Genomic DNA, 13772 nt, shown 5'->3' with positions numbered 1-13772 from the left:
ATTTAAATTGCCCACCCGCCTGGCCCAAGGGGGTATCCCATGTGCTCGGAAACACGCACCAGCTAAATGCAAAATTCGATGGGTTCCTGCTGGGTTACCGACATGCTGGCACTTTTTAATTCCCGACACCCACACCCCACCTTTTCAGGTTAAAATTCCCCCATTTATGAATCAGTTAGGATTCTGAAATCTGTTTGGTTGAAGAGACAGGTCCTAGATCCCTGTAGAAGGCACCACGCTGAAATTGATTTCTAATAACTCTAAGTTGCCACACAAAATCCCACTAAAAATCTATGGGCAACTGTAAATATAATGAATGGCGAGCACCATTTGTTCACCACTGACGGCAAGATCTGGGCCATAAACTCTGCAGAAGTGTACACAGTGGAAAGCAGAAATCCATTTGTGACAATTCAACTTTAGTATTATATATCACACAGATGATGTCTTTTTCCGACTATAGATCCCTGTGGGTTTGTGTTGATTGGGATGTTAAAATGTTAAAAATCTCAAACCTGAACCCAACCGGCCTCGAACTCACTCACTTCTGGTTTTAACAGGCAGAATGGGGGTTGTCAACAAATCCATTCGTAGGAGGCAGGCCCCATATTTAAATATTTTAATGAGGCTGCGTGCCTCAGATTTTATTCCCCTTCCAGGTTTAAACCTAGTGGCTAAAGGGAGGCAAGGACTGCTGCATGGAAGAGATAACTGCCTTTCCAGCAGTGCTTGTGGCCCAGGAGCAACAGTGCTCCCCAAGCTAACCTGCTTACTCTCCAAACTCTTCCCCACCCACACCCGTCCCTGATCGCGAGCCAGTCTTTCCGATCCCTCTCACCCACCTCCATGCTCCCAGGCAACAGCCTCCGATTTCCTCCTGCTCCTTTTGATCTCCTCTCTCCCCCCATACAACCCTTCTGATCTCCCGGCCCCACCCCCCAACTCCTCACCCCGGACACTGGCCTGCAATCTCGCTCATCACCCACTGGACCCCTGACGCCAGCAAGCAACACTTTTGAATTCCTAAATTTATTATATGCATGGAATAATGAATCCAGTTATTTCTTGGGATATTATAACCCTCATAGAATGATAAAACTGAATATTCGCAAAGTTTTGGAGCATGATTTACATGCAATAAGGTGCAAATGTGACATGTTGTGTATTTCTATAAAACAATCTTGGAAAGGCAGTGAAAAAGATTCAGGAAATACATAATTTGAGAAGCTTATTATAAGCCTGTCAGTGCAAACTATTATGGTTGTTAATTGAACTTAAAATTAATTAGAAATCATTTAAAATCTTTTAGTTAATCCATTTTCAGATAATACAATTAATTGACACCTAGTTCCATTTCTGATCACTAAAATAAGCTTTACATCTATGCTGACCTGAATAACATCATATATTTAAATATCTGTGCAGAGGCTGTAATGATCTAGTAATGTCCATCGAAAACAAATGCTTTTCAGCTATTGATCTTTAAAATCAGAACATTTTTAGTCTGCACCAATTAGAATGGGCAAAAATACATAATTAGGATGGTTTAAGAAGATATCCAAAACTTCTAACCAAGATTTAAATTTTAAAAAAGCAAATTGCTTGGATGCCGGAAATCTGAAATAAAAACAGGAAATGCTGAAAATGCTCAGCAGGTCAGGCAGCATCTGTGGAAAAAGGAACAGAGTTAAGGTTTCAAGTTGATGACCTTTCAAAACAGCAATTCTGATGAAAGATCACTGACCTGAAACACTGGGCAGAATTTTTTAGGTGAGGGGGGCGGGGGGTGGGGGGTGGTGGCCAGACCGGCCAGACCGGAGATGGGTGGGCAATGAAAATAATGGCGCCAGGTGGCATGCTAGTCCTGTTGCCGTTCCTGCCACCAGCGAGTTTCATCAGGACAGTGGAAGGGCGGTCCCGGAAACCTGCCTGATTCCCAAATATGTCCAATTAGGGTAGTTATAGAGAGCTCATCCAGAGCTTATATTGGGCCAGCTTGAGATTTCGGTGGGGGCGCACGGGCTGCATTCTGGGTCAGGGGAAGACTAGGTACATGGAGGTGGCAACACAGTGGGAAGCCAGTCATGGCCGCCCCAAGGAATCAGGTGGGCACGTAAAAGGGAGAATAGCTGAGAGGGGAACACAGTCATTGGCACGCAGGTGCGATTGAGTGTGCACAGGTTGTGGGGAGAGTGTTGACAACACGCTCGGGCAGTGCAGGGGGTCTTCATCCTCCTGGGAGCATAAGAGGAGGGGGCAAGGCTTCCAAACTCAATTGAGGGACCACCCGAGAACAAGTAAGGCAGCAGTTGGCAATGGGAGCATGACTCTTATATTTCGGGTCCAGCTGTGATGAGAAGCAACATCCTCCACAGGAAGGTCAGAGCCTCGGGTCTGAGGAGGGCAGTGGAGAGTGATGAGGGTCAGGAAGGCAAAGGAGGCAGTACCCTCAGATAAGATGGAGCTACCTGGACATGTCGGAGAACCAGTGCCGCAGGAGACTGTGCCTATCCAGGCAGATGGTCACAGAGATCTGTGCCCTCATCGCGGAAGACCTCACACCTCACAGCACTGCTCATCATGCCTTGCCAGAAGCCTTCAAAGTCACCATGGCCTTGAACTTCCTCGCCTCTGGCTCCTTCCAAGGATCAGCTGCGGACCTTGGTAGCTTCTTGCAAATGGCTGCACACCACTACATCTCACAGGTCACTGATGCCTTGTTTGTGAGAGCTCGGCAGTACATTCAATTCCAGACAGATGGGGCCTCACGGGCACAAAGGGCAGTGGGTTTTGCCTCCATCGCTGGATTCCCCTAGGTGCAGGATGTCATCAATTGCATCCAGTGACCATTAGTGAGATTTATTAACTGGAAGGGCTTCCCTCCCTCAACATTCAGCTGATCTGCGACCACAACAAGAGCTTCTTGCAAGTGTGTGCTCGCTTTCCCGGTAGCAACCATGACATCTTCATTCTCTGGCAGTACAGGTTTGCGCAGCTTTTCATTCCACCCCCCAAACTACATGGATGGATTCTAGGGGACGATGGATATCCTTTAAAGAGATGGCTTTTCAACCCTTTATGTGACCGTGAGACAGAGCCACAGAGGCGCTACAACCAAAGCCATCTGATCACAAGGACCACCATCGAGCAGGCCATTAGGTTTCTCAGATGCAGTTCCAGTGCCTGGACCGGTTGGGGGCGCCCTGCGGTACACTGCTGCAAGGGTCTCACACATTGTGGTGGTCTGCTGCACTCCCCATAACATGACCCTCCAGAGATGATGTGGACCTTTAAGATATTGATGTGCTAGATCAACACAGCTCATCAGAGGAAGAAGAGAAGCAGAACTAAGAGGAGGAGGAAGATACAGAACACGGAGGTGGCCTGGTGGAAAGGCAGGTGGCTGGGGCCGGCGCAGGACTTGAGGGTCTTGTCAGGATGCCATCAACATCAGGGATCATCTGATCCAGGTACGTTTCAACTGAGCACTTCTAACCCAGGAGGATGGCATGGTCTGGAACTCACTTTGAGATGCCTGTGAGAGCACTTCAATTGAAGACACAACCTGGAATAGATCCACGCTTACCGCCAATGAAGGACGCACATCTGTCCAGAAGTTTCACTGCCTCTGCTCAAAGGACCCATGCTTCTCTTCAACACTTCATCCCTCTTTTATTGTCTTGCCATTAATAAATGGAAACGCACGCCTGGCATCATGTGTCAATATTTACATGGTGTTGAAAAATAGGAAGCTTGCACAGTTACAGGTGAAAAAAGCTCCAGTGACCCGCTCACTGTTCTGCCCGATGCAGTGGCCTCTGCTCTCAGCTGCTTCTACTTCTTGTGGCCTTGAATGAGAATGGAGGCAGCCTGCTCACTTGGGAAGGAGATGTGGCTGTGAAAACGAGTTTTGGTCGATACCTTATCAAACACCAGGAGGGAAATAGAAAGCAATGAAGGTCTTGACTTGCAGCTGAGTTGCCCGCGTCATGCAGATGCCGGGGAGAACACCTCCAGAGGCTGCTGCACCAGTGTCATTGCAAGGGCAGATTCTGTCACAGGACTCTGCTGCACAGGTGGTCTGCCAGTCAGAGGGGCCAAGGGGGCCCTCCTCAGTGACTGCCTCAGTCCTTGGCTGGTACTCCAGATGGCTGGAGGGAGCATCAGCTGGGACGCAATTGTCATCCCCTCCAAACATCTCTGCACCACCAGCGCCACTGACCGGTCCATGCTATAGAGTGTGGTATGCATTCTGTGAATATCAGTACGCAGTTCCTGCATGCACTCCAAGTGCTGCTGCATATGGATCTCCAAGAGGTTGGCGACTCTCTCAATGGAGGAGTTCATGTGCACAAAGCCCTGACCATGGTGGTGCACATCAACTGAATGGACTGCTTCATTATCAACCCTTGACCCTGCACTGTCTCAGGGAACTCTGCCATGTGGGAGCACATTTGTTGCTGCTGGTCTAAGTAGAGCTTCCTTTCTTGTGACTCCCGAGGCCCTGCATCTATGCCCAGCTGAGAATGGCTGTGTCTGTTCTCCATTCTCCAAGGGGGACTGCCCACAGCTGCCTCTGTCACCTCCTCCTGCTCACTCATGCCGTGCTCTTCACCCAGTTTCACTTGATCTATGCGTGTGCGAGGACCCACTGAGCTTACTGTATCAGAGCTTGTGGAGAGTGTGCTTGTAAGGTGTGACAGTGATTGCTCTGATGTCTCCACTAACAGTGCTTGGCCCAGTGCAGACACAGGAATCCATCCTTCCCCTGCAAAGTTTGAACCTGTGGGAGATAGATGAAGCGATCATGAGAAGAAGCCTTGGAGAGTAGAAGGCTCTGCAGTGCTGAGGCCTCCCAATGCAGCTGAGTCTTTGGCATGCTGTCGGACAGCATGGAGTGCACTGCACCCCCTTCATCTATGCATTGCAGTTTCTATTCACTCTCTTCACCAGGGCTGTACATCTCACCTACCCTGACTTACTCATTGTCAGCCTTCTTGGCAATCTCCATTGCTCCCTCCTCTATGGCAGTGACGATGTGTAGGAAGGGAACCCTTCCTCCTATCAGTGCCCTTTCGTGGGCTTTGTGTGCCCGCTTCACCTGCAAGGATAAAAGTGGGAGAGAAATAAGGCACTGCTGACCTCTATGGCCAGTGCCATGGACTCACTGACATGAGAAGCTGCACATATCATTGTTGGCAAGTCCTCAACAGAACTAGGCTTCTGAGCCTTGCTGTAAGTACCCTGGGCTCTCACACCTCCCATGTTCAGGAGCAGCATGTGATCTCAGGGTCCTCAGCTGGAGTGTCAGCTGGAGGTTAAATACCCAGAGGCCTGTCATGAGGGTCTGGCATTGGTCACCTTGCCAGAGTGAATAAGCTCATTGAACCTCTTCCTGGACTCGGTTGCTCCTGACCACACTCCATCTGCTCAGGGTCTCTGCCACGTCAATCCAGGCCTGCCTAGTTTGGTGGGGTGGGCTTCTCCTGCCACCCTCGAGGAAGAGGACAGCTCTCCTCTCTCTCACTCCCTCAGGGAGGACCTCCAGGCTGGTGTCTGCAAAGTGAGGGGCAGCCCTGCCCAGGTTCCAGCCCTCTGCCTTTCCTGCTCCATGATTGATACTGCAAATTATTCAGTGAAAGCTGTGTTTATGTCAGGCCTGCACTCTTTCTGTCCTGTCTCCGTTTCTGTCTCGGCAGCCCGAATTGGCCACTGAACCTGTCCTCCAGCCAATTGACAATCCAACCCCTTGAAAATTGGGGCCTGTGATTGCTTGCCCCTGGGGGTGGGAGCGGAACCCAGAAACAGTCCCGACATCCATTTTCCAACCCTGGAAGGAAAATCGAGCCTGTTAACTCTGTTTTTCTCTCTCCACAGCTTCTGCCTGACCTCCTGAGTAATTCCAGCATTTGCTGTTTCTATTTTTAATTTTTTAAAGTTTAGTTAGTTGAAGCAAGGCGATGAAATAGAAATCACACTAAAGGGTCTGACAGTATCTGTGGTGAGAGAAACAGAATATTTCAGGTCTGTGATCTTTCATCAGAACAGAAATTTCTGATGAAAGGTCACAGACATGAAGTATTCTGTTTCTCTCTCCACAGATGCTGCCTGACCTGCTAAGTATTTCCAGCACTTTCTGTTTTTATTTCAGATTTCCAGCATCTGCAGTATTTTGCTTTTATTAAAGGGGTTGATTTTAACACTACATGCCTGGTGGATAGTGGCCAGATTGACAGATAACAATCAACAGGCTTACTATCTGCTCAGATCCTGACCATTTGCAGAAATTTTCAAGTGGAGGAGGTAACTGCTTAAAGCAAGCTGGAGCCTCATACATTTATGCAAATTGGCATCCTATTACATCACAATTATTCTGATGCAATTCTAACTGGGACCTGAGCGGGGAAGCCGTTGCAGCTTTCCTGCTAGGCAGAAGCAGGTCTGCAGCTGGTATGAGGACATAAGGTAAGTCTAAAACTTTCCTTTGTGGGGCCAGAAGGAGCACGAGTGCTCCTCCTGACCTACAAGGGAAGCTGTGGCCTACCCTCCCTCAGACTCTGGAAACCCCCGCACTAAACTGTCTCCTTGTCACTTACTAGGAAAACTGGGCTGACCGATCCTTTGTCCCCTTCACCGTCAGGTCGGATTTCCTGAAGGTGCTGGGGAAATGGTTCGGAGGGGCCGGGGCGTGCACCAAAACATGGGAGGAGCGAGTAGCCAAGGTACGACAAAAGTTGGGCATGTGGGGGCAGCGATCTCTCTCCATTGTGGGTAAGAACCTGGTCATCAGGTGCGAGGCGCTCACGTTGTTGCTCTACGTGGCGCAGGTCTGGCCCATACCCCACTCCTGCGCCGTGGCAGTCACCCGAGCCATTTTCCGCTTCGTCTGGGGATCTAAAATGGACCGGGTCCGGAGGGACACGATGTTCAAATCTCTGGACAACGGCGGGAAAAATGTACCCAACGTGGCCCTCATCCTGATGACCACCTTCGTGTGCGGCTGCATCAAGCTGTGTGTAGATCCCCAGTACGCAAACTCCAAGTGTCACTACGTGCTGAGGTTCTATCTGTCCCCGGTGTTGCGAAGGATGGGCCTGGTCACATTGCTGCGGAACGCTCCATGCAGTTGGGCGGTGCCGTACCACCTATCCTTCGTGGAGCAGTTTCTGCGGGAAAACACTTTTGACCACCGGTCCATCAGGCAGTGGTCTGCACGGAATGTCCTCAAGGCCCTACGGGAAAAGGAAACGGTGGATCATGTCGGATGGTTCCCCGAGCAGACCGTCAAAGTCATTTGGCGGAATGCCTCATCACCAGAACTTTCAAACAAGCACCAAGACGTAGCTTGGCTGGTGGTGAGAAGGGCCCTCCCCGTCAGATCCTTCATGCACACCCGAAGTCTCGCCCCCTCCGCACGATGCCCCCGCGTTGGCTGTGGTGGGGAAGAGACGGTCGCCCACCTCCTCCTGGAATGTGCCTTTGCAAAGCAGGTGTGGAAAGAGATGCAGTGGTTTTTGTCAAGGTTTATCCCAAGCAGCTCTGTAACACAGGAGTCTGTGCTCTACGGGCTGTTCCCAGGGACGCACACCGAGACAAACATCAACTGCTGCTGGAGGACTATCAATTCGGTGAAAGACGCCCTTTGGTCTGCCCGAAACTTGCTGGTCTTCCAGCGCAAAGAGTTGTCCACCACCGAATGTTGCAGACTGGCACATTCCAAGGTCCAGGACTACGTGCTGAGGGACGCACTAAAGCTTGAGGCAGCCGCAGCAAAGGCTCAATGGGGAAAGACCACGGTGTAAGGTTCCCCCACCAAGCTGGACTGAGGGGCTGGATCCATGGGAAACCCCTCGAACTGTATCGTTAATATTCTGAATTGCTGTAAATGTAAAACTGTAATTGACATGACAATTGTGAAACGGAAGGGTTGGGAAGAAACTCATGACAGTATTGAAGGAAACTGATCTCCCTTGCAATGTTTGTATTTTTTGGTGCTGTTTGGAAACTGTTTGGCAATGTAATTTTTACAGATTTTTATGAATAAAGTATATTTTGGAAATAAAAAAAAACTTACTAGGAAACCAATCAGGAGCCAAGTGCCACATGATCTTCATCAGCTGCTCTCCATCCTCTTCTTGCCCATTTTGAGCAGGAAGTGAATTGGCGGCATCTAAATAAGGCCCAGCGATTAAAATTTCCTTGGCCTCCTGCTACCTTGGGCCAGCGGAAAATCAACTCGCTGGAGTGGTTTCCCACCAGAAACCTGCTTGGAGTTAAAATCCGCCCCATAGTCTTTCAAATGCCTTCCTCCTTATACAAAGAAAAAGTAAACTATATGCTTATAAGATATTAAAACACTATCAATGATGATATTATTCACCCCAAATTTATAATAAATATATTACCTTTAATACCATTATTCTTTTGGTCTGTAACAGAGGTTAACTGCATGTTCATCTTGTGCACCATTGCCTGATAATTGTTGACTTCCTGAGCAAACTGAGAACTCTGAACATTGACTTGTGCAAGATCCTGGAAGCACAATGAAGGGATGATTTAATCAGTCATATTAATAAAGCATTTTCAGGTAATAATCGCATAACTGTTGGAGAGAAACAATGTTTATGATCCAGATTTTAAAACAATTAAAAAATATATAATTGCAAATTACACCCTTCCCCCATTATTTGTTATTTATTTCTTCCTAGTGTACCCTTAGGCTACCTATCTGTTGCTATATAAACATAATGGAGTAAATATTATTCTACCCTTTATTTCCACAAGTCCCTGTTTGTGCACGGCTTGCTTATTTTGGGAAGATGGGTTATTTGGTTACCTGGCAAGAACAATGTTGCTTGTCGTCATCGTTACTGAGGAGCTTAACCACAAAATATCAGTTTTTGGTGGATGCACCAGCACTTGGAAGTCACTGACTGCTCATTTGGAAACCAGTGCACTTCTGGGGGTAACTGTGCCCGGCAGATGGTCCCAACTCAGAAATTGGTGGTAATGGGGATCAATTTCTTCCCCTACCACACTGAACAAACTACATGAGGTGGATGGAATGTTACTGAAAACAAAATGATGTGGCTTTGAATTACCAGAAAACAGATTCAACTATTAAACAATAATTTTGTCCTTTTTTGTTGAATAAATAAAATTGATCTGGTTTCTTAAAAAAATGATTTCAGATGTCAAAAGAAAGAAGATTATAATTGAAGTGAAAATTAATCTCACAAAGCAGCAGTTAAACAGTGTCAGCAGGGGTTACCATCTCTGTCAACTGTGGATGACTGGCATTGTGTGACAAAGTAGTTCAGCTTGTGACCCCTGACCTATTCAGCATCTTCGCCTGGATGCAGCATGCTAAAAATTTACGGGTTTTCGAAGAGATATTCGTAATGAGTATGGACCTGTCCTACATAATTCAATGAACACCACTCATATTTATTGCCATTACATGACTGGAGTTCAGAATCTGATGTACTGCTCTTGAGTGTAGCTAGTATATATTAATCTGAGGTAACTCAATGATAATAATGAAGAACACTTATTAAAATATTCAAGCATTTATTTGACACCCTTAACAGAATGAATGCGGATTTTCTGCCTGTTTCATTCATTTCAGAAGATAGAAAAGAAATATTTATTTTAGCCAGTATGTAGCTGATGATCCATGTAAGGTCATTTAATTCAGTTGGTAAGATTCCACGTATGAGGAACATGAGCTTGTATGAATGCGTTTACCGTAATTGTATTTGGCTTCAGTATCTAACATGGATGTGTAATAAGCAGCAACCATACCAAGAATCTAGTGGTATAAACCATTGCAAAATATTTTGTTATTTCAGTACATTGAGAATAATGGATATCCGGGAGTGTTTATAAAGCAACACTCCAATTGATAATTCAGTTGATGTAATAAATTGGGAGAGTAATGCTTAAATATTGTAACAGTTTCTGAGTTAAGTTTGGCAAAATGCCTTTTGGTTGATACAAATTACTTTTCTTTTTGGGAACTGGGCCAAAAATTCAGGACCTAAACAAGCATGAAATGGGTGTGGTGTTCATGCTATTTGCAGGATGATGTTGACATGAAGCAGACATTTTTCAGGTTCATGCTTCATTTAAATTTGATGGGCTAGTTCTCAGCACGTTGCTAATTGGACAATATGTCCATTGGGGGAAGAGATTTTGCACTGGCCTGATGCCATTCCTGGTGACCTACACTTCTTATGATGAGGTGGTGGGTGGGCGGTGGGGGGGGGGGGGGGGGCCCGGGGGGCTGGTGGAGAATGGGTGGGTGCGTCAGAACACTGCTTCTAGTTTGGAATGCAAAAATTGTCAAGTAGGAGATATCTCTATTAATGCCCTGAAGGCTTCAGTTTAAGAAGTAATGGGGAGAATATTTTATTTCCATCAGATACGAGAAAAGTGCCCCACCTCACTGACAGGGAAGCATTGTCCAAGATGGCTGAACACGTAAATGTGGTAAACTGCCATTTTTGACCTCAGGGATGTGCCCAATGCCAAATCTCCAGTATTCTAATGAAAACTGGTGGGAACAAGGCATCAGGCAGACCTGCAGATGGGATGGTGTTTGAATTACATTTAAATACACCTTCAAAGTAAGTACATTAGACCTTTTAAAGACCCTTTATCTATTTTTTTATTGTTTCCAGCTAGCATTGAGGGTTTCATGAGCCTCAATGCCAGTTGCTGTTATTTATTTGTTTTGAACTGAGTTACTTTTATTAGCACCACTAGGTATCCATTGAGCTGATATGTATGGAGGAAAAGAGAACTAGCAGAAGCATGTCTGGCAGCCTGAAGGGTACTTTGGGTCCTCTGGCCTGCACCCCAACATTTGAAGAGATAGCAAAATTCACTTTAGCAAAAATTGTTGATAGAGGATACTCTTCCCAAAGACAACACCCCTGTTCAAAAAAGAGAGGAATAAACCTGTTGCAGCAGTCACGGGGAAATATAAAGTGACTTTCCCTTGATGGTTGGTATTAGGACCAATTTTTTTTTATTTGTTCATGGGATGTGGGCATCGCTGACAAGGCTAACATTTCTTGCCCATCCCTAATTACCCTTGAGAAGGTGGTGATGAGCTGCCTTCTTGAACTGCTGCAGTCCATGTGGGGTAGGTACACCCACAGTGCTGTTAGGAAGGGAGTTCCAGGATTTTGATCCCGCAACAGTGAAGGAACGGCGATATAGTTCCAAGTCAGGTTGGTGAGTGGCTTGGAGGGGAACTTGCAGGTGGTGGTTTTCCCATGCAACTGCGGCCCTTGTCCTTCTAGGTGGTAGAGGTCACGGGTTTGGAAGGTGCTGTCGAAAGAGTCTTGGTACGTTGCTGCAGTGCATCTTGTAGATGGTACACACTGCTGCCACTGTGCGTCGGTGGTGGAGGGAGTGAATGTTTGTGGATGGGGTGCCAATCAAGTGGGCTGCTTTGTCCTAGCTGGTGTCGAGCTTCTTGAGTGTTGTTGGAGCTGCACCCATCCAGGCAAATGGAGAGTATTCCATCACACTCCTGATTTGTGCCTTGTAGATGGTGGACAGGCTTTGGCAAGTCATGTGGTGAGTTACATGCTACAAGATTCCTAGCCCCTGACCTGCTCTTGTAGCCACGGTATTTATATAGCTACTCCAAGTTCAGTTTCTGGTCAATGGTAACCCCCAGGATGTTGATAGTGTGGGATTCAGTGATCATAATGCCATTGAATGTCAAGGGGAGATGGTTAGATTCTCTCTTGCTGGAGATGGTCATTGCGTGGCACTTGTGTGGCACGAATGTTATTTGCCACTTACCAGCCCAAGCCTGGATATTGTCCAGGTCTTGCTGCATTTCTAGACGGACTGCCTCAGTATCTGAGGAGTCGCAAATATATAGTAATGCACTGGACGTAGGTACAGGAGGCACAATTTCAAAGTTTGCAGTTGAGACAAAAATTGGAAATGTAGTAAATAGTGAGGAAAATAGCAGCAGATTTCAGGAGAACGTAGAGAGACTGGTGAAATTGAGAAGGAAGAATGAGGAACGGCAATCTAAACTAAATGGTACAATTTTAAAGGGGGTGCAGCAAGAGAGAAACCTGGGGGTTGTTCATGAACACACATCTTTGAGGGTGACAGGCCACATTGATAAAGCTGCTAAAATAAATATCCTTGGCTTTATAAACAGAGGAATAGAAGCAACAAAGTTATGCTCAACTTTTATAAATCACTGTTACGTCTTCTTGTTGTTTCCTGATTCCCAGATGTTGAAAATAATCACACTTGAAACTTGGAAAGGCTTGAACTTTTCATTTGTTCAGCCACCATGCTGCCTGCTGTAGGACTGGTGAAATTGGTTTTGTGTTACATATCACATGCCTCCAGCCGTGAATGTGGCCTCACTGGAACACTTACAGTTAACAACTAGTTCCTAGCTAAATAGATCCGAGCACTTTACAGATAGTATAACAATATATAACATCCCTCTTTCTTTAAAACATAATACCCCTATATCAATATAACTGGCAATATAACTAAAGAAGATTATCAACCGACTTTTGGAAATAATCGGACCCTCTTTTTAGAGTCTTTTATAGCGTGTATTCTTTTCTAAAAAATATTATTCACGGTATCGCTTGGGTGGTAAGATACTGTGCCTCCATCCTGTAGATTTGGCATTTGTTGCTCTCAGTGTTGAGTTGACACGCTGTACAGGCGATGTTGTGTCACTTGATGGTGATGCTGTTAATATTGTCTCGCTGGATAGTGACGTTTCCGGTGTTGTTGGTGGTCTTTTCTGTTGTTCCAGCTCAGGTATAGGTCGAATATGGATTCTGTTCCTTCTCATTTGGTTACCAGTTCCAGTCTCAATGATATATGACCTTGGGGTCTCAGCTTCACCAACAACATTTGCTGGACTCCAGGTTTTCATGATTGGATCCTGGACATGCACAATTTGTCCTTTCAATAGCTCGGGTAGGGATTTAGCATACATGTTGAAGTGTTGCTCTCCTCTTCCCTGTGCTTCAGCGATTTGTTGTCTCACTTCCTCCTGGTCACTTGAAGGATGTATTTTGCTTGGCTGAGTAGTCTTATATTTTCTTCCATTCAACAGCTCTGCAGGTGATGTCTTGTCAGCCTTGAGAGGTGTGGATCAGAGTGACAATAAGACCAGGTTTGGGTCGTCCTTCATCTCTTGGCATTTCACAAGTGTTCTTTTGACCGTCTGAACGTGTCTTTCTATAATTCCGTGTCTCTGTGGGTTGTGTGGTGATGCGGTGAAGGTGTTGAACCCATATGGGTCAGCGAATTCCTTAAATTCTCTGGATGTAAACTGGGTGCCATTGTCACATATTAACCTTTCAGGAATCCCTTGCTCAGCGAACACAACTTGTACTGCTGAGTTGATTGTTATGGCTCTCAAGTCTTTCCCTTCCGGATAAACTTTGAGTCGTAGTCTGCGACTTTGAGATACCATTCTTGATTATGTGTGAATAAATTGACTCCTACAGTATACCATGGTCTGGGTGGTACTTCAGTAGCTATCATCTCTTTTTGCTGTGTGTTTCTGTACTTCTGGCATACATTGCATGTAGATACCATATTTTTGATATCTTTGTATATGCCTATCCAGTACACAGCTGATCTGGCTCTGAGCTTACACTTCTCCATTCCCATATGGCCTTCATGTATCTTTTGGAGAAGTTCTTCCTGCATTGTTTTGGGTTTGATTATTCTGGATCCGGCCAGCAGAACACCATCTTCTA

The 13772-nt window shown here is 46.2% G+C and overlaps 1 protein-coding gene across 1 annotated transcript in view; it reads right to left on the bottom strand.

The window, feature by feature from the left end:
• LOC137378580 (early endosome antigen 1) overlaps window positions 1–13772 on the bottom strand; it is a 1009825-nt gene that overhangs the window by 202225 nt on the left and 793828 nt on the right. Inside the window, exon 27 of the mRNA XM_068048885.1 lies at window positions 8406–8532. Coding sequence (XP_067904986.1) covers window positions 8406–8532 — 127 coding nt within the window. The remainder of the gene's footprint in view (window positions 1–8405; window positions 8533–13772) is intronic.

This window comes from Heterodontus francisci, chromosome 17, assembly GCF_036365525.1.
Source record: "Heterodontus francisci isolate sHetFra1 chromosome 17, sHetFra1.hap1, whole genome shotgun sequence".
Lineage (NCBI taxonomy): Eukaryota > Metazoa > Chordata > Chondrichthyes > Heterodontiformes > Heterodontidae > Heterodontus > Heterodontus francisci.
Note: the sequence above shows the minus strand (reverse complement) of the source record. Positions and strands in the feature narration are given on the sequence as shown.